Source organism: Dromaius novaehollandiae, chromosome 3 (assembly GCF_036370855.1).
Source record: "Dromaius novaehollandiae isolate bDroNov1 chromosome 3, bDroNov1.hap1, whole genome shotgun sequence".
Lineage (NCBI taxonomy): Eukaryota > Metazoa > Chordata > Aves > Casuariiformes > Dromaiidae > Dromaius > Dromaius novaehollandiae.
Genome location: NC_088100.1, coordinates 116,903,698 through 116,923,535, shown reverse-complemented (window position 1 = coordinate 116,923,535; position 19,838 = coordinate 116,903,698). Strand labels below are relative to the sequence as shown.

The following is a 19,838-nucleotide window of genomic DNA, read 5'->3' as shown; positions in this document are numbered from 1 at the left end:
ATGGGATTGGTGTGGAAAGTTAATGATGTGAGGTGTTTTTTTAAAGTGAGGAGACGTGACCTAGCGGGCTACTTCAGCCCCTTTTTGCCTGCCTAACTGGGCTGAGGAGGGCCATGGCTAACAGAAATGCTCCCTGTTACCATTGTGGGCCACTGCAAGCTTCAAACTCAAAATTCAAGAGAAAGCATAATATTTATAAAAAAATCTGGTCTTGGGCTAAAACATTCATTAAGCAGAGTGAATTCTGCCCTGTCCAAAAAATATTTTGATCAAAGTGTCACTTTGTGACATGACGTGGGAAACAAGCAAGGTTTATTGAAGGAGCAGACTTTGTAAATTATTGAATAATATCACTTCTGATTTTGTTATTTTAATTAAAGTTCAGAAAGAAGCTGGAGCTTGTCTTAGTTAAACAAACAAACAAAAAAACCCAATGAAACACAACTGTCAACCTTCTTGCAAAAATGGATTAAAAACTGCCTTTTCACAATGTAGAAGACGGTTTTATGGAATTCTGCATCTATGACTGTACTTCAAGGCTGTAGAAGATACAGGGCAGAAAATCTGTTGTCTCCGCCCAAAGAATAAGATATCAAATGAATTTTTTTTTTTTTTTGATATTGAACCTGAATGACACTTGTCCGTGAGGAAGAGAAGGAGTCTTGCAACCAGGAGCGGGTCACACAGGGACGGCACTGGGTCTGGGAGAGGGAGTCGAGTGCTCCGGGACGGGTTGACCCTGTCTGGGGGAGGTAGGCCCCGCCACCGCGTAGGGGAAGGCCTCAGTACTTTGACTTTTTTACGTCATTAGGTTGTGTGTAAGAACAAACATATGACTTCCACACCCGTACGGCTGTTAGGGCTAGGGTTAACCTGGGCCCTGCGGGGGGAGGCTGGCGGGCCCGAGGCGCGGCGTTGCCATGGCAGCGTACGGCGCGCGACGAGGCCCAGCCCGCGCGCTCCCACAAGCGCGGGTGGCCGCCCCAGACGACGTATAGCGGCGGGGCGGGCGTCACGTGCTGCGCCGACCACGCGGCGATTGGGTGGCGCCGCTCTCGCGCGGCAGCGGCGGGGCGGGGCGGGGGGCGCGCGGCGGCGGTTGGCGGGAGGCGGTGGCAGCGGCAGTGGCAGCATGGCAGTGGAGCCGCCGCGGGAGGCCGTGTGGCCCGAGGGCGCGGGCGCCGAGGCGGGCTTCGTGCGCGCCGTGCTCTCGCTGCCCGACAAGCCCGACACCACCGTGCGCTTCTTCGAGCGCGGCGACTACTACACGGTGCACGGCGGTGACGCGCGGCTGGCCGCCCGCGAGCTCTTCCGCACCCGCGCCGTCATCCGGCAGCTGGCGGGGGCACCGGGTGGGTGTGCGGGCGGCGGGCGCGGGGGCCCCGGCCCTTCCCGTCCCGCTTACCCGGCCGGGAGCCTGGGGGCCCCGCCGGCCGCTTGGGTTCGCCGCCCGGGGCCTTGCAGCGGAGGTGTGGGGCCGGGCGGGAGCGGGGTCCCGCCAGGGCGGGGTGGGTGCTGGGGGGGCGGGGTGAGGGAGCCGGTGCGTGTGCGGTTTGTGTTGGATGCTGCTGGGAGGAGGTGCCTTTGGGCAGCAGGTGCGGCGTTGCTGTGCTCTCAAGGGCAAGACCTCTGGTGTGTTTCTTCGGTTGGTACACTGTTTTCATGCTCGTTTGTTGCATTTCGTGTCATAATTTAAAATAAGGTGTCTTTGGCGTCAGTTTTTAAAGACAGGCTCCTTTTTGTGGCGAGAGAGCATAAGATGCTGCTCACCTTTTTATGCCTTAGGCAATTATGTAACTGCTTAGAGGTACTGGACTGCTGAAGCTTGCACTACGAAGTATTGCTGGGAGTAACTGGAGTAATCTATGCTCTTGTTGCTCTGGTAAGCATAGGAAAGAAGATGCTAAGCAGTTTCTGGATTTTGAGGTCTGCTGTGATTCATTGCTGCTTCAAAGCAGGCATAACAGAATGCAGATCTTAGTTTTTCAATCTCTTGCTGCTTTGAAATGGTGATTAGTACCCACTCTGAGTAGGATATGTGTGACAGGTGTAGGTGTACAAATGTAGGAAGGTATCTGCAGCAGAAACATGGTTCTGCATATATACTTCTCTCGATACAAGCTCATTGCAGGACTATCAGATGTGCATAATTAATTAAACACAATTTGTTGCATACACTAACAGCAGTTAACACTTTTTTAGACCATTGATAGATCTCTATGAAAAGGATTACATGACACTTCTGTGATAACTGAGGACTGGATTTACATAGTTCTATAGTGTAGGTGACTGAATAACCATGGTAAAATGTAAATGTGTGGAGTTTCCGTTATTAGGTGCTTGACTCATGATGGCCTGCAGCAGTGAATAGCATATTTAATTATGTAATGCATAAGGCTTTTTCTTCACTTCCCCTGTGGCTTTTTTATTTATCTCTTGGTATGAGAGAGTAGAGCTGTCAGACATCAGATGTGTGAGCATCAAGATAAAATATTTTTTTCAGAAGACGGAAACCTTAGTATTATCCTTTGTCTCAAGGAACCAACACTGCAGAGTTCTTGGCAAAATGAACTTGATTGAAGCCTGTCTGTAAAGAAAGACATCTCTTTATGCACTGGCATTAGAAAGGGAATGATGTTCTCATGCTTTTCACCTTCTACTGCAAGTGATGCGCTAGTAATTAAAAAAATATTTTGTGGAGAACTTGCAGAGCTTGATAGTTTCAAGCCTAGGATTTGAAATAATACCTTCCAGACTAGGAACACATGCATTGATATAGTTTCTGATTTCCGTTTAAAAGTAATCACTTCGCAGATGAAAGCCTGTGATTATCAGCTCCAGTGTTAAAATGCTGCAAACTATAGCCTTATCTAGAATATCCAACTGAAAATCAGCATAAAACAATAGTTCTTGCTTTCAGGAGGGATTTCAAATTCCACATCTGCCTTCTTTTTATGCAGCTAGTGTATAATTTAGTTACATCTAAAAAAAAGAAAAATTGTGTTGTGTTGGACAACTCTGCACTGACAAAGAGAACCTACTTATCTGGGCTTAATTACCTGCTTCCAAAATGTGTGTTACTAGAGTTCTGAGCAAAGAAAATTAAAAAAAAATCCTATTTGAAATGATGTCTTACAGATTTATTTATTAAGGATGGAAATTGTCTGTTTAACAACTTGTACATAAAGGGGTACGTAAAATCTCAAATGTGAGGAACGCCTGCTTGGATAGCTGAACTAGCAGGTACTACTGGAGAGAGAGATGTGAAGATCCCTATCCATTGTGAGTCTTTACTTTTTATGTCTTATAACTCTTATGTGACTGATGCCACTCTAAGTTAACTCCATTTGCTGATCTGTCAGAAAACTAAACAACCCATGTTTTTGCCTGGGTAGGTTAGTAGTGGAATCAACCTACTCTGTTGTTAGGTTTGTCCCAGAGGTGGCACGAAAGGTAGGGAGGTAGAAGTGGTACTGTTCCTCTTGGCAGTTGTAAGGAATTAAATTTGCTCAGCTCTTCCATCTGCCTGCATCCTTGTAGGTGCAAAAGCAAGAAGTTTGCCAACTATACACTCAGTAAATTAGGTTTTAATGTAAACTTTCTTGTGATTAGTTTATGTTTACAGAATATATTATTTTCTATGGCAGTAGGGAGATGTCTTGGCATGTGTGTCTTGGCTGTCTTCAGAGTGACAGGCTGCTTTGTGCTTATCCAGAAGTGGCTCATCCAGGAAAGAAAGCAGGTTATCAAGAAGGGAAACCTGTAATTTGTTTCTGCTACTCACTAGATTAGAAGGTGTGAAAGATAAATTAGAAAAACAAATCAAGAATGCTGTAAGAAGACAGGAGGGGTGAGAGGAACTAATCTTTTTACATACACATATGTATAAAATGAGTGAAAATTGGAATTGAACAATGAATATTACTTTTTATTTGGATATGGTGTGTGCTTGCTTCATTCTTAATGTTAATCAGTTGAATGTTGTATTTTTGTCTGGTTTCATGGGTTTTACATGCTTGCTTTATTCACTGTGAGAATAACATCCTTTCTGTAGACTGTTAACTGAAATCCCCAGGAAATAGTTATAAAAAAAAAAATTTGATAAATCCAGGTATCTTAATTTTTTCCTCCTTTTTTTGTAGGAAATCAGAAACTGGAGAGTGTCGTGCTTAGTAAAATGAACTTTGAATCTTTTGTGAGAGATCTGCTTCTGGTTCGTCATTACAGAGTTGAAGTTTACAAGAACAAAGCAGGGAGTAAATCTACCAAAGAAAATGACTGGTATTTGGCATACAAGGTACAATTTTCCTCAGTTTGGGTCTTAGTGATTTTTCAGGGACTGACATTGGCAATGATAAATCATGTGATCTGTTACAGACCGCTGTGTTTTCTACTGTTAAGGCAGCAGGAGCTTGTCTTATATGTTTGCCGTAGGTTGGGAGATTAAGGAAGCCTGAGACAGTTGAGTTTGTGTAGATGGTATGTATAATCTTAATGGTTAAAAAATAAAAACAGATGTATATTTTGTAGTAGCGGAATATTCATTACTTAATTTTATTCATTGTCATCCTTTGGAAAAAAAGAAATGTGTACATGCACAGACACACACTTTTAAAAAATGTATTTCTTTCCAAAATAGGGTTCTCCAGGAAATCTTGCCCAGTTTGAGGAAGTTCTCTTTGCCAACAATGATATGTCAACAGCCATTGGGGTTGTGGGGGTGAAGCTGTCTACTACTGATGGACAAAGAGTAGTTGGAGTGGGGTATGTTGATACTACACTGAGAAAATTGAGCGTCTGTGAGTTTCCAGATAACGATCAGTTCTCAAACCTTGAAGCTCTGCTGGTTCAGCTAGGACCTAAGGAGTGTGTGCTACCAGGAGGCGAGACTACTGGAGAGATGGGAAAACTACGACAAGTAAGAGAATTGCCTGTGACCATGGCCTCATGGCTTGTGTTTAGACAAAGCTTTATCTAAAAAGCTGTATCCTAGCTTATTAGCTAGGCTCTGTGATTTGTAGAAAAATGAAGGAGTAATTCGTTAACTTGAAGAATTTTTGGTTTATACATCCAAAATGTATTGTTTTTCTGTTGACTCACTTGCGTTTTAATCCACAAAAGATGTGGTAAGGCTGAAATCCTGTCTTATTTTCTGTGCAGTTTAGCTATAAATAAATGTGCATCTTTGGGGTTTGCTTGTAAGGGGTGAATACCCATTCCCTGAAAATTGAAAGTAATTGATAACTATGTATGTTTATGCACAACAGGTCATTCAGAGAGGAGGAATTCTGATTACAGACAGAAAGAAGGCAGAGTTCACAACAAAAGATATTGTTCAGGATCTCAATCGCTTGTTAAAATCAAAAAAAGAAGAACAAATGAATAGTGCAGCATTGCCAGAGATGGAAAAGCAGGTTAGTGCAGAGTGCTGTTTGATGGGCCTGTATTTGCTTTTTGTTTAAGACATGGGGTGGTGTGTGCGCCTCTTGTGAGCTGATATCCTCTAGCCTTTCCAGTCCTGTTTTACACTGTATTCCCATAGTTCTGTGAAAGTACTCTTTACAGCCCGTGATATATCAAGGTAAGTTCTTGCTGAAGTGTTTAGCAGTTCTGCTGTCATTGGGTCTTTATATAGAAGTAGGATTCACAGGACCTCGGGAAAAAAAATTAAAAAAACCTCTTCACTTATTTCTTCAAAATACTAAACGGTGGTAAGCACACTGACTTGTATGCAGGAGATGCTTCATATTCATAACTTATCCAGCCTGAAGACTGAAATGCAATCCTTTAATTATTTTACATGATGGGGAGAGACTCTCATCTGGAATTAAAGTACTGTTTATGCTAATATTTTTGGGGTTTTGTGTCATCTTATGGCTCAAACATATGATTTAGTGCCTGCATGTCAACTGAGCATGTTTGTTCTCTTAGTCAGCTGTAAATTAGAGGTAATTTGCTTGAGATAACATGTTTTAATTTGTTTTAAAATGTTTTTCATTGTATCTTGCATTTGCAATGAGCGCTAGCTGAGTTATTCTCCCTTAATGTGTGATTTCATAACAGGTTAAAACTGTTTGAAGTCTGTTACCACCAAACAAGTCAGTCATGCTATTCTCACTCTTTTGTGCTGGTGCTAGCATTTGTAAGGTCATGCAGTGAGCCAGATCAGATCCTTGCTCTGGCTGAAAACTAACCCAGAAACCATGTCCTCAGATGAGTTGTGATCTCATTTATCTGCAATAGCTTGTTTGAGTTCCTTAGCCTGAAACACATTGATAACAGCTTTGGAAAGCTGGTAAGGCGTGTACTTCACATCTTATTTTGTTTATCCGAGTATGCAAATGTCTAGTCTGTTGTTCTTGCACCTACCTGGAAAGAAGGTACAGTGCCCTAGAATGTCCCCATGAAGAAAAAGTCCTGTCCAGTGAGATGAATCGTATATGTCAGTTTCAGCAGGGACATGACTCAGAGACCTTTTCTGATTGTATTTTTTGTAATTTTATAGGTGCATATATGAAATGCTCCCTGACTCAAGAGTATTTCTAACTAGAACTTCTTTTTAACTTCAGGTTGCCATTTCATCTTTGTCAGCTATTATCAAGTTTTTAGAGTTGCTGTCAGATGAGTCTAATTTTGGACAATTTGAACTGACTACTTTTGATCTTAGTCAATATATGGTTCTTGATAATGCAGCTGTCCAAGCTCTCAATCTTTTCCAGGTAAGAAGTACACATTTTTAATTGATAAGCATTTTGCAATACACTTGTTTAGCTCCTTGATAAGTAACAGCCTGACAATCCAATCGAAGCTCCTCACATCTTGGTTAATGGTGAATTTTGTTTTTTAGCCGCCTTTTTTTTCAGCTATCTTGTACAAACTCTAGATGTTCTAGTGTTCTAGAAACACTGTTGGCTATTTTTACAGCCTTTCTTTTTTTGTAGTGAGCTTACTTTGAATACAGAAGAGAAGACCATGAGAGAGGTAGGAAGTGACCACAAACTGGCCTGCATGTAGAATGCAGATATGGGAAGAGCCTTAAAAGTACTTCATGGCTGTACCTGGTCTGGCTAAGCAATGCAAGCCGTGCTTTGTCTATTCTTGTTCTTAACTGGGGACAAAGAAGTTCACAGCTCCAGTGGCAGGAGCAGACTCGGTGTGGGGGAGGAGAGAGGAGGAGCGCTCCATAGATATGTGATATGATAGGAAACTCCAAAGCACAATTGCTTTCTACAGTAGTGCTGTTTCTGGAAAGGGAAATAGTCTGAATTCTTAGAGAAAGAGAAAGCATATGCCAGGAGCACTGCTGTTGGTTATGGAAAGGGAAGGCTGGCTGGAAACTGCAGCAGGCAGAGCAATGAACAGGACAGTATTTAAGAACTTGCTGAAAGCACCATAGCGTGTTAACTGGCAGTGTCAGTGTTACTTTTTATGTGCATTTTCTTCAAATCCAAGCAGGTTACCACTCTTCCAACCTTCAACCACACCTGTGTCCCACAACATATGTAGTCCTAGGAAAACATGGACTCATACTGGTGTGCTGATACAGTGGTGTATCAGTCTTTTTCTTCTGTTTTTGTATTAGCAAATGCTGCTTAGTGATCCTTGCTTGGACCTAGTCTGCATGAATTTCAGGCTTATTGGATAAAATCACAAATATGGTCCACTTTTTGCCTTGGAGGGATTTCTGGGGGAAAAATGGCATGTATTCGGCATCTGAACTGGTGGCTAAATGTGGAGAAAGATGTTCTGACTTCATTGCTTTATTTCCTAATTCTATGCCACTGTCTAGGGAATGAAGGAGAAGTTAGACCTCTTCCCAGGTTTTATGGAGGTGTTGTTTGATACTCTTTTAGCTACTTCCTTTCATAAGTCTTCAGAAGTGTTAAGTGTCTGTGATAGGAAATGCACTGCCTTGCCTGTCCTCAGGGGCTGTTGTACTCTTCAGAACAAGGAGAGGTTGCTGTGTAGCAACAATCTGTGTTACTGCCTGCATGTCAGGCTGTCTCTGAGGAGGTTTTGGGACAGGCACTGGAGCCAGAGGCAAAATGTTTTATAACTTGAGTCACTCTGTGAAGTGCCTAAGTGAAGTTCTGATGGTGCAGCAGATGCAATTGATTATAGGAAACCATAGCCTTTCAGCTTGGGCATGCTGGAGTAGGTTATTTCTGTATCAAACACCAATGTCATTTGTAACGTGGCTTTAAGATGCTTGGGAGATTAATAGGTAACTGGACTCTTTCTGATGCTTTCTCAGATTCTGGAGTTTCTCGTATTGATACAGTGCTGTCCAAAACACTGAATGAGGCGTGTACACTTTAGAGCTTAGATTTTCTAGGGGTTAAATCCCTCAATATACCCTTTCACTCCATCTTCTGTTACCGTAATGCTAGTCCTATGTTGCAGCTGTTTACAGACATTGAGACCTGGTACTGGTTGAATGCCTGCCTGCTGCTTTAATTGCAAGTGTTCTTGGGTAGATCTGATAATTTAAGGTAAAATGTTGAAACAAGTTCACTTGCTATTTTTTAGTGCTAAACAAAATTTTTTCTTTCCTAGCTCTTTGTACAACTTAAAACAGTAACAAAAAACACCCACAAGGCTGTCTTAAGTGCATACAGTTAATATACCAAAATTATAGATAGTAAGCTATAATCTGAAGAGAGTATGTTTGGAGATGTTTATAGTACCCCAAAGATGACCTGAGGAGACTGAATAAAAATCCCGTAAGTTCCATTGCCTCCTTCCAACCTCCACCTCAAAAGAACTCCAACCAAAACTCTTGAACCCAAGTCTTGTTTCTTGCTGCTTCTGTTCTGTTTTTTTTTTTTTTTTTTTTTCCTTATGGACCAGACCCCTATTTTTTGACCTTACAAAGGACAGTCTAGCAAATGTCTAGCTACATTTCCACCTTTTCTATTCAGTCAGCTAGTATCAAAATAGACAAACTTATTCCTTGCTTGCCGTGTTCCTGGGACCATGGGATAACTGCTTCAGTGCTAGGCTGTTTAATTTGCCTTTTTCATGGATGCCAAGTGAACTCAGAAAAGACACTCTGTTTTTAGGTAACAAAGTTGAGTGTTATTCCGTGGGTGTCAGTAATCTTCACTAACTCTTTTTTCCTTTCCAGAGTTCTATGGAAAATGCTGGTACTGCACAGTCACTAGCTGGTTTACTAAATAAATGCAGAACCCCTCAAGGACAAAGACTGGTTAATCAGTGGATTAAACAGCCACTTATGGACAAGAATAGAATTGAAGAACGGTAACTGTTATATGTTTGATAGACTTTTTAGTAACCATTTTAGCTGTTCCTTTTTAAGCAAAACACTACAACAAAGAAATAACTTTAATACTGATTTCTTACTATGTTATAAATGGTGGCTGGAGTCTTGTGTGCTGTCCTCTAGTGCACTGTAGTTAAATGGGACAGGAAGTCTTTTGCTCTGTGAAATATAAATTGGCAGGTTCCTATTAGATTAAATACTTTACAGTTATGGCCTTTTAAAGAGAGGGAATATAGTATGTTTAGATGGTCAAATAATTCATGCTGCAGGCTAAGGCAGTTTAGCAGCCACTTTCTAATTATTATCCATACTGCAGATACTCATGCTGTGTAATAATATCATGATGCCACTTTTAGTTTACCAAGAGAAGAAGAAAAGTGGTAGTAACTTCATTGTATTCCCAGAAACATGCTGCCTTTGGTTGCAGCTGGGCACTCTTACCATATCTTGCCTTGAGGTTGTAGCCCAAATACGGTCGTCTTTATCTTTTGTCCTCTTTCATACTGCTGCCTGTCACAATGTGTCTACTCACTAACAAGTAGCAGTAACAGTTGATAAGAGGTTTTACAGAATCTGGTAGATTTCTGCAGAAAATGTGCAGATAATTCTCAGTTTCACAGAAAGGGAATATTTTAAAGATCATATTCCTACGGGGTGTGTGTGTGTGTGTTTCTTGGTTATATTCACCATGCAAACGAATGTTACACATTTTTTTTTTTTTAATTCATGCTAAAATATAGCTATCCTCTTATCACCTAAAACCAGACTGCATGCAAACTCAGGTGAATCTCAGGTTAGTACATTGCAAAATGTTAATGTGCATCTTAACAAAGTAGAAAAGTCCAGAAAACTTGAATTCAACTTTGAAACCTTCTCAGAGGCTTGTATTTCAGATGCTGTAGGACTCTAGCACGGATCAGCCGTGCCAAAAATGAAATTTTGACTTGGACACATTCATGCTTTTACAAAGTTATATGTAAAGAGTAGTTTTCTCTAGATTTCTGCAGATTGGGTTATTCTGCTTCTCTTCTACAAATTTTTCTGTTTTTCTAATAATTTGCAGAATGATGCCTAGTAAGTTGCTCAAAGCACACTTAAAAATATTAATGTGAAGCTGTAAGATCTGTTCCCAGATTGATTAAATGTAGTATCTTAATGTTCTGTTACAAGAGCTTTCAACATGAGTCCTCGATTAGGTGTCCAGGATCTACTTCTTCAGTCAGTTTTGAACCTTAAAATGCAAACCACCTTTAATGGTTATGTTGGTTTTAAGATGTTGAAAACTGTTGCTACCATTTGTAGAGTTTTTTTATGCCAAAGTAAACAGGAGTCTTAATGTTTTTGTCAAACTCGTTACTATGTGTCAGAAGTGCTACAAGTTTGGAAAAGAGACGGTGCTTTCTGGAGCTGAAGTTTAATGACGGTAGGCAGAATATGTAACTTGACCTGTTTTGTAGAGTTATGATCATCATCTCCACGTTCTATGTTGTGATTCCATCTGGCTGATAGTGATTGTATTCAGGGAAAAGATACTTCTAAAGAAGGGCAGTAATTAAATTGAGTTAATCTCTTCGTGAAGTTTTTTGAAGTTAGTGCATCCAACTGTTAAGACTTTGAAAGAGATCATTGGTAACTGCCTGTATTTTGCCCAGCTGTAAAATCTCTGGGATTGTAATTAGTTAAAAGTAGTTTGTACTTCTGTGCACTGAAATTCTATACTCGTATCTTTTAGCTTTCCTGCAGCATTGTTGTAGAATAGCTAAGCCTGTCTGAGTGCATCTGGCTCTCAAGTGCTACTTTGATTAATTTAATGCTTCGGCTTTGGGATAAAAGCAGTGTATTTCACTCTTAAACTGCTGATGCACTATCACAATCTTAATGCTATTCAAAGTGTAGAAGACTGTTCTCTTTTAATCTGAAAGAACAGGCATAATAAAACAAATTGTTAGTGGGGCTGATGAGATGTATTGACAGGTTGAAAATCTTTCAAAAGGTATTTGAATCGCCAAGTTGTTTTCTGTACACTGTAATACAGGTTGTGGCTGATTTAAGAATTTAGAAGCACTTTAATTCATAGTTTATAGATACTATGAGAAGAAAATACCTGGACTCTTGTTCATTTCCAAATGATACTGTTCCCAGGAAAGCAGTGCTTCCCTTCTCATTGAGATGGGTCACTAATTTTCTTAGTTTGAAGTGTGCCACGTTAAGGCAGTAGCCCTCCATCCAGCACTAACCAGTGCAAATCTCTCATCAAACTAGGCTTAACTATCTAGGTTTAGTGATGTTATGTGACCCTGTTTTGAAATAAGCTTGTCATTGTGCTTGTCCACAAAATACTTTGACTTAACTTTTATTCCAGTAACATAGAATTTAACAGTAAGAATCTTGTAACTCTGTAAGACCTGTAGATGGTGCAAGTCATCTGTTGGAGCTAAATGGGTAAACTTCTTTAGACAGTTTGACCAGCAATGTGGTGTTACATTTATGGATGGATGAAACAATATCTTGTTAATAGTCCATATTAACTGTTGATGCAAGATACAGTAACAGTACAAATTTATATACACAGTACGTATGCTTCAGATAAAACAATGATAATCTACTAGAGCAACTTCTAATGAGAACAAAGAACATAGGGGTTCCTGATACCTGTCTGTCTTGAAAGACATGGGGTTCTGCCCATGCCTGGCTGGTTTTCTGTGATTGAAAAAAAAAAATTATCAGTCATAAGTATGCAAGATATAGCGCTTCCCTCTCCCATGGAATGAGTTTAGAAGGCAGGTACCTGAGGTTTTTGCTTGTTGCCGTGTCAGCATATTTCTGAAATTAAACTGTACTTGCAGAGACAGTAAGTGGAAATAGATATATTTAATTGGATAACATGACTGAGTAAAATACAGCGAGCAACTTCAGTATATTATGTTTCTTTTTCAGATACTGGAAAGTCTGAGGAATGTGGTTGAATGTGCAATACAGTGCTTGTTCTGTTGTGCCCCTAGAAGAGAATTTATGCTGAATATATTTCAATTTTTTTTCTTTTTCTGGGGGAAAACACTCTCTGAACTTATGCACAGCACAGATTTAAGATTCCAGCTAACCTTTTTAGTCCTCTGCGCATGCTGTGGCTGAACCTCTTATACATCTATGTCCGATAGCAGAAAAGGTACAGGGGTCTCAGCTCCAGAGAACCTGCAGTCTGTACTCGAATGTGATTTGTTGTGATTCAAGCTGTATTCCTAAACCTTGTTTAGGTATGCTGCACAGGGGCCATATTATAGAAACTAGTCAGAAAATGATAGATTTCTGGAATTCGTTTAGTTAGTTTAGGGAGCTTGAGGTGAATAAATGGGATGGCAGGGTAAAATTTCCCTGTATGTATCACAATCTTGACTGAAAAATAAAGTAGCAGCTTGTTTAAAAATGAAAAAAGCAACTTGTTGATAGCTAGTGTAGGCAGGCTTGAATGCCTTTACAGTACTTTATTTAGTCACAGATTAACCTAACTGCTTTCTGTAGCAGATAAATAGAGGGGCAGAGTGGGGGAGTGCACATGGGAGTGCCCAATGGGGCAGGCGCTTACAGTGCCCTTGAGGAAGCAGTGTGACTGAGGGCCCGTGTCAGGTGTGTGTAAACATACAGCATGAATGAGAAATGGCCAGGTGAGATTAGAAGTCTCTGTGCACTTGCAGGGCTGTGAGCTCCCTGAGATCATAGAAATGTGGTGAGATAGCTCACACAATAGAACTGCTGCAGTGGATGGTTGTGTGCTCTTTAGGAAGGCCAAGTAGGGAAGATGGAGAGGTTGCACTTTTTGTAAAGGAGGGGCTTGAATGCATGGAGCTCTGCTTTGGAAAAGGCAACAGGCCTGCTGAGAGCTTATGGGTCAGGATTAGAGGGGAGGACAGGGAGGGGGATGTCATGGTGAGTGTCTGCAGCAGGCCTGCCCCATCAAGATGAAGAAGCGGACAAAACTTTCTTTAGATGACTAGCAGAAACATGGTGATAGTAGGCCGTGGCTCTCATGGAGGACTTGAACCACCCTGAAGCCTGCTGGAGTGCAGCATGACACTTCCATCCTTGTGCATCCTAGCAGACAAGTCAGTCGAATGTGAGTCAGCAGTGTGCCTTTGCAGCAGTGAAGGATGACTGTGCACTGGGCTACGTTAGCAAGAGTGTAGCCAGCAGGTTGAGGAAAATGTTTGTTCCTGTCTGCTTGGCAGTTCTGAGACTGCATCTAGCATACTGTGTCCAGTTTGGAGCTTTGCAGTGCAGGAGGGAGACTGGCAAACATCCTTGGAGATATCAAAAGTCATGTGGACACAATCCTGGGGAATGTGTTCTAGGTGACCCTGCTTGAGCAGGGGGGTTGGACTATATGATCCCTAGAGGACCCTTCCAACATCAACCATTCTGTGATTCCGTGAAACAGGAGCCAGTGCAGTGAAGGGCCACCAAGAAGGATAGTGGACTGGAGCACATGGTGTGTGAGGAGAGGCTGAGGAAGCTGGAGAAGAGATGGCTAAGGGGGGACATAATTGCTGTTTTCAGCTACCTCATGGGTAGGAATTATAGACAAGGTGGAGCTGGGCGCTTCTTGGAGGGGCACAACAAAAGGATGGGACAAAACTGGCACAAGCTGCAACAAGGGAAATTCCAGTTGAGTATAAGGAAAGGATTCTTCACTGTGAGGATGGTCAGACCCTGAGATGCCCAGAGAGGTTGTGGGATCTCTGTTCTTAGAGATGTTCAGTGTTCAAATGAAATTAGCCCTACTTTGAGCAAGGGATGGGCCTGGAGTCCCCTTCCGACCTAAATTATTTTGTGATAGATTTTCACTGCTTATGTGTTCTTTTGTTTTCTAAAACTGACCCTGCAAAGCATTGCAGATAGGATTTCTTGCTTCTGTCACTGTGTTTGGCAGCTTTGGAAAGACCATTAAGTTAGTACCTCTCCAAAGCTAGAAGATAGAAATATTATTTGCTATCATCTTGCAGAGCATGGCACAATAAAGATTTTGTGTGAAAGAAGTAATTCCAGTGACATAAATTGTGTTAGCCTCCCAGTAAGCCCCTAAAAATGTTAGCAAAATGTCACCTTTGTCATTCCAAAAGTTATATAATCTGTAAGTCCTTTCATGGGATGTTTGGAACTTGAATTTCTCAATACTATTTCTTTAAGCCTCTCCCCTCCCTTTAACTATGCTTAATATTTGCAGAACTACTTTTAGACTACTTGTATTTTCATTTGTTTTTCCTTGCAAAACTGAGGTTGAGGATGAGGGCTACCTAGAAGCATTAAACAAAAGCTCTACTGATCCAGCACATGCCAGATAGGCCACTTCTTTAGGAAAGAATTTTCTTCAAAATGGGAGGTATTTGAAAGCCATTTAAAAAGTTTAGATCCTTGTGTTGCAAGTTTCCTTGTTTGAGGAAGGTGCCAGGGGATGTGAAAAAGAGCTGAAAAACTTAACCCCTGAAAAGAGACCTCTTTTATGACACCTATAGGTGCTGGTATTTGGATAGGAGAAATGCCTAAAAGCTGTTTGTTTCTGCATGCTTATCTGCAAGGATCAGCAATCAACAATTCAAATCTCTAAATTGTAAGTGGCATAAAACAGGCTGGTGCAGCATTGGAGCAGATAGTCATAGTATCTCTTAGTTGGGGCTTTCAGCTTGCCCAGTTCACCCTGACCAGTCCTTGCTTGGTACAAAACAAATGCAAGGAATAAGTGTTGAATCAGTTTCTTTCACATCTGAATTTGAGGCTCAAGTGAAATTAAATTGAAATTTGGTTGAAACTGTTAAACCAGGTTTCCATTTCTCTTAAATAACAGAATTGCTTTTTATTTAGGGAAATATGAATATTTAGCTGCCATACTGTTCTTTTGCTCTCAGCCTACCAAAAGGAGGTGGATGGTAAATACTGCAGTAGTTAAATTTTAAAGTTAAATTAAAAATTTAAAGTTTAAGTTTAAAGTTAAATTTAAAGTGCAATTACTGCAGTAGTTAAATCTATATTTGATTACTCAGGGATTAACTTTTTTTTAAATCACAGCCATAAGTAAATGAAGTTTCCAGTTTAACGAGTAAACGATATACTCCATGACCATGTGGAAACTTTTCTACATACACGTGCAAAGCTCTTTGCTTTGTCACAGTGTCCTTGGTGGTCACTACTTTGAATATTGTATATAAAAATATGGTGGTCTCTGTGTAAAAACAAAAAAACCCAACAATAACAAAAAACCTATTGCCTCTGACCTGTTTAATTTATATATTCACAAACATTGGAAAGGTGGCGTGCTAGGAAACTGCAGCGTGAGTTCTTTGGAAGATAATTTTGTCCTGACATCTAATTTAATTTAGTTTTTCATGTATAAGAGTTGTAAAAGCCTTTTAATGCTTTGTTTACATATAATTTTGAGTTTCATTTTTCTCTGTATAGAATGAATATAAATGAAGAAATGCTGGTCTTTTTCAGTGAAGAATCAGAACTCGTTCAGTATGTTCTTCGTTCATACAAGTTTAAGGAAATACTTGGGTTAGCAATTTAAAAGAGCATTAGAGTAGATGGAATTTATTAAATTCAATCTTATTTTTAATAATGTAAGGAACTTGAAAGGAATAAAATCATTAAAAAAAAATTCATGGAAATATCTTCCCTGAGCTTGCCCTAGCCTTGGAAGACCATGCAATAATGTCCTTTGGGAGCCAGTGATAAAAGTGCTGTATTTAATTAAGAAGGAAGACTGGCACAAAACCTCCACAGTGTGAGGAATTATACTGAGAAGCCGCTTTGTCTGGTTTCTAGCTTTGGTTTCTCTGGTAGGTTTTGGGTGGGGCAGTTTCACTACACAGTTTGGCAGTGACTGTACAGTACTTAAGCACTTGCTCTGTCTTCATTGTCTCTTTTTATCATATGAAAAATGGAATTTATTAGCAGTTTCTAAAAAGATGGGCAGTTGTTTTCCAGAAGCCTAAATCTTATGTTAATGTTCAAAGAAGTAGTTCAAAGAACTGTTTGTTCTTGTCTCTTTTTAAATTAGTAGGGTTTCTTTGCCTTCATGTCCACGGTACAGGTAGCTGCTCTATATGTAAGAATTTCTTGGTCTTCAGTATGATTCACAGGGTTCAGTGTGCAGCTAAAGCTGCTTTTTTGCTTGACTCTTGCACATCATGCAGCAGCCTGCTATACTGAGAGAGTTGTTTTGTAATTGGCTGATACTGGCCACAACTGCTTTAAATCAAAAGGTGTAGTCATGCTCCCCTAGCTGTGGGTTGTCACCAGTTCTCTAATATTGGCTTTGGCACTAGTGTCCGTGTGGCTACTCAGTTCACCTCTTGATGGAGAATTTAGCCTGCTAAAATAAGTAAGGGTGAAATTTCATATAGCATCTAATGCAGTAAAACTGGGTAGTTGCCAAAAGGGGTAATCCCCAGTCTTCCCGGCCTTGGGCTCCTGCTGCTCCCTTGCTTTGGCCTAGCTGTCTTGAAGCCATAGAATAATTCGGTTCAGCTTGTTCATCTGAGGAAAACTAATCCATGAAAAAGTGAGGAAGGCTGTCATCTAAAATTAATCCTTTTGCTGTTCTGCCAGCTGGTCCTTGACCTACTGTCATCATGAAAATAAAAAGATTAACATTTTCTTAACTGCAAGTCAGGCAATATCAAAAGTCTGCTCTTCATATTTAATGATCTGATTTACAAATGTTTACTTTCTGTTGGTATCTTGATTTTTTTAAGACCTCACACTTCCTAATTTATATTGTGAGTTGGATCTCACAATATAACTGCTACAGGAGGATAAATTGGATATTTGCCTATCCTAAAATTGGAAAAGTGTCCTCTGAATTGTGAATAATATATGCATATATGTGTGGAAATAAATTAATAAATCAAGTGTCTCCTAACATTGAGGAGAAAGAAAACATCTCATGTTTCTGCTGAAGTGTTCAGGAGACACTTAGAGAATCTTGTCTTACGTGAATTGTTTTTGTCTGTACAGTTCCTTGAGGGTGAAAGACCATTTAGTCCAGCAAATGTCTGCTGCATTTTTGAGGTGGGAGAGGATTTGCTATGTAAAACATTCTATGTTCAAAACTCAGCTTTGCTGAATGATTTCTTGTGTGTTTTTTGGTTCAATAAACATGCATGTTTAAAATCTGGGAACTGTGATTGTCATCATGTGAAGTAGCTGTAAAGCGAGAAAATTTCATTTTTATTCCAGCTCCTCTTTTGTGGTGCTGTTAAATTCTTTAAGGACAACTTTGTTTTTTCTTAACTGAGAATTAAGAATAGTGCATCAAGTGTAAATAGTGTTGTTACATCAGTCTGCTCTGAGTGGCAGTTCTCCCTAATAGTTAAAAAATAAGTTTAACTCTCATTTGGGAAACACAACTTTGGGGCAGTATAAATGAAGGTTTATTTTCTTTACCTATAACTTGAATAGCTGACTGTTATTGAAGTAATCTACCTAGGCTGTGGAACAGAGACATTTGGTTTTGTTTATTAACTGCAATTAGGATGAACATACAGGTTTACATTGGATGCACATGTTTATGAAAGTTTCTTTAGAATACAGACAGGAACATTACTTTTTATTTTACATGTTTGATCATTTTCAGAGCTTAAGTCTCATAGAGCAGGGTTGGTCTGTCATGGGGACTGTGGAGTAGCCCCAACCTGGAACTGAATCAGCAGGAAGCTGATCAGAGGGTGACATTGGTAGGTCTCTTGGGGTCGGTGGCCCCCTCTCCCATCTGGAATGAAACAGTGGGACCCTTGACAAGCTCTGGTCATTGCTTAAAGAAATGCACCTGGAGATCCTTCTCCCTATTGCTCTGAAACACATGGCTTGCAGCTGGAGCTTTCGGCTGTATGAAGAGACAGATGTGTGATTGTACCATCAGGAGCATTGCCAGCCCTGCCTTATAAATGAAGAAAAATGTTTTGTAAACTTTCTGCTTCTTTCACTTCTTATGGGGGGGAATTTGTGTGTATGCCTCTCTCATGCAGTTCTTTGTTTTGACCTGCTTTCCGGCTAGAAGAAGAAGAGCTGAGCTCTCATTGCGGAGCTGCTGCTTTATTTGCATATGCCTCAGAGTGATGCCAGGCACTCCCTTCCTCTGAGTCTAAAAATACTGCCTTTGCAGCAGTCTGTTTCAGGAGCAAAATCCTAATTGCATCAAATGGTATCACAGGGATAAGACCTGAGACTTTATTTTTCTACTGAAGCATCAGTTACTCTTCTTTACCTTCCTATTCTGCTGGGGTCAGAAAATTTTTAATCATTTGTGCAAAATTGACAACTTCTTGGTAACCTATTTCAGAATACATAAGACTATTGTACCTGGCGAAAAAATACTATATTGGAGGTAATGGTGCGTTTTCTGATAATCCTGTTTGTTTGTGTTTTTTTTTTTTTCCCCTGAGCTCACTGGCCTGTAGTAAGCCTCACAGTCAATACATACAGCTTCCAAAGCTTTGCTTAATTATTATAGAAAATAGTTATTTTGTGCCTGGAATCCTTGATGTAATCTCAGGGCTTTAATTTGCAATCTCTAGACTTTGACAAAATATGCAAATAATATATTCAGCAATTCATGTAGGGTGGAGAAGAGTCTGTTGCCTCCCTCCTACATAATTATTTTATGTTATGTGTATGTAACTGATGTAGGGGAGTGAACTCAGATCTTGGGAAGAATGTATGTATTGAGTTCCTTTAAAAACTTACTTAAAAGCAAACCCTTCTGAAGTTGCAAATATTGAGTATTCTTTTCATGGTAAGATGGTTTGGAGACTAAATAAGGAAAATTAGAAAAGACAGGAGACGACTTGGATGTCTCTCTCTATAATGTTGCTTAATCTTTCAGGTTAAACAGCAGGTAGCCTGCTGTGGAGCACTTTCTTCTAGCTGCTCAGTAGCACACTGTGCTCCAAGCACCCTGGAAGTGCGTGCTGTAGGTTTCCTGTGGCCCCCCTGCAGGTCTGACCCTGCCTATAAAAGCTTGGACTCTGCATGACAAGGGACCACTTCAGTAGGGTTGCAAGAAATAGTCAGTTGCCTTCAGTTGCACATTTGATATTTAAAAAACAAACAAACAAAAAAGTCAGTTAACTGAAAAGACCTATCCTGTAATACTGAAATGAAGGTCAAATTCCTGATGCCTAGCACTAAATGCATCCTGAGAGCATCAGATACTTGCATGCAGATCCCTCGACTGGAGTTCACTTCCAAGTTGAGGGAGGAAGCATGGGAGGGTGAAGAGCAGCAGGATAGGTCTCTCTTTCTGGAGGCAGTGCTGGATTTTGCCAATTTAAAGTGTAGGGCTGTGGCCTGAAGATGTGGTTTCCTAGTCAGCTTAAGCCAATGTTGAGATATGAGGGGGTCTGTCCATGCCTAGCAGTGTGGCCTCTTGCGTGTGACTCCGCAGTGATATAGTTCAGGGATCCACACTGGTGGAAGGCTAACACAGCCACAAAATTGAAGGTGTGCGTTTGAGGAGGAGGCTGCTACCAGAAGCATTGCCGTCAGTGTCAGCCTGTGAAGTGTT

General features: G+C 40.6%; 1 protein-coding gene and 1 long non-coding RNA gene across 3 annotated transcripts in view; both read left to right on the top strand.

Moving 5' to 3' along the window:
- The first annotated feature begins 1,057 nt into the window (after positions 1 to 1,057).
- MSH2 (mutS homolog 2) overlaps positions 1,058 to 19,838 on the top strand; it is a 56,339-nt gene continuing 37,558 nt past the window's right edge. Inside the window, exons 1-6 of one of the 2 annotated variants that reach the window (XM_026094630.2) lie at positions 1,058 to 1,352; positions 4,143 to 4,297; positions 4,640 to 4,918; positions 5,268 to 5,414; positions 6,570 to 6,719; positions 9,128 to 9,261. In XM_026094630.2, coding sequence (XP_025950415.1) covers positions 1,133 to 1,352; positions 4,143 to 4,297; positions 4,640 to 4,918; positions 5,268 to 5,414; positions 6,570 to 6,719; positions 9,128 to 9,261 — 1,085 coding nt within the window. In that variant the 5' untranslated portion in view covers positions 1,058 to 1,132. Of the gene's footprint in view, positions 1,353 to 1,932; positions 3,283 to 4,142; positions 4,298 to 4,639; positions 4,919 to 5,267; positions 5,415 to 6,569; positions 6,720 to 9,127; positions 9,262 to 19,838 lie in introns of those variants that run through there. The other variant, XM_064509907.1, reaches the window with a different exon arrangement.
- Positions 9,268 to 17,450, top strand: LOC135327953 (uncharacterized). The gene is made up of 2 exons (XR_010388629.1): positions 9,268 to 10,706; positions 12,221 to 17,450. It is a non-coding gene; the product is annotated as an uncharacterized LOC135327953 (long non-coding RNA).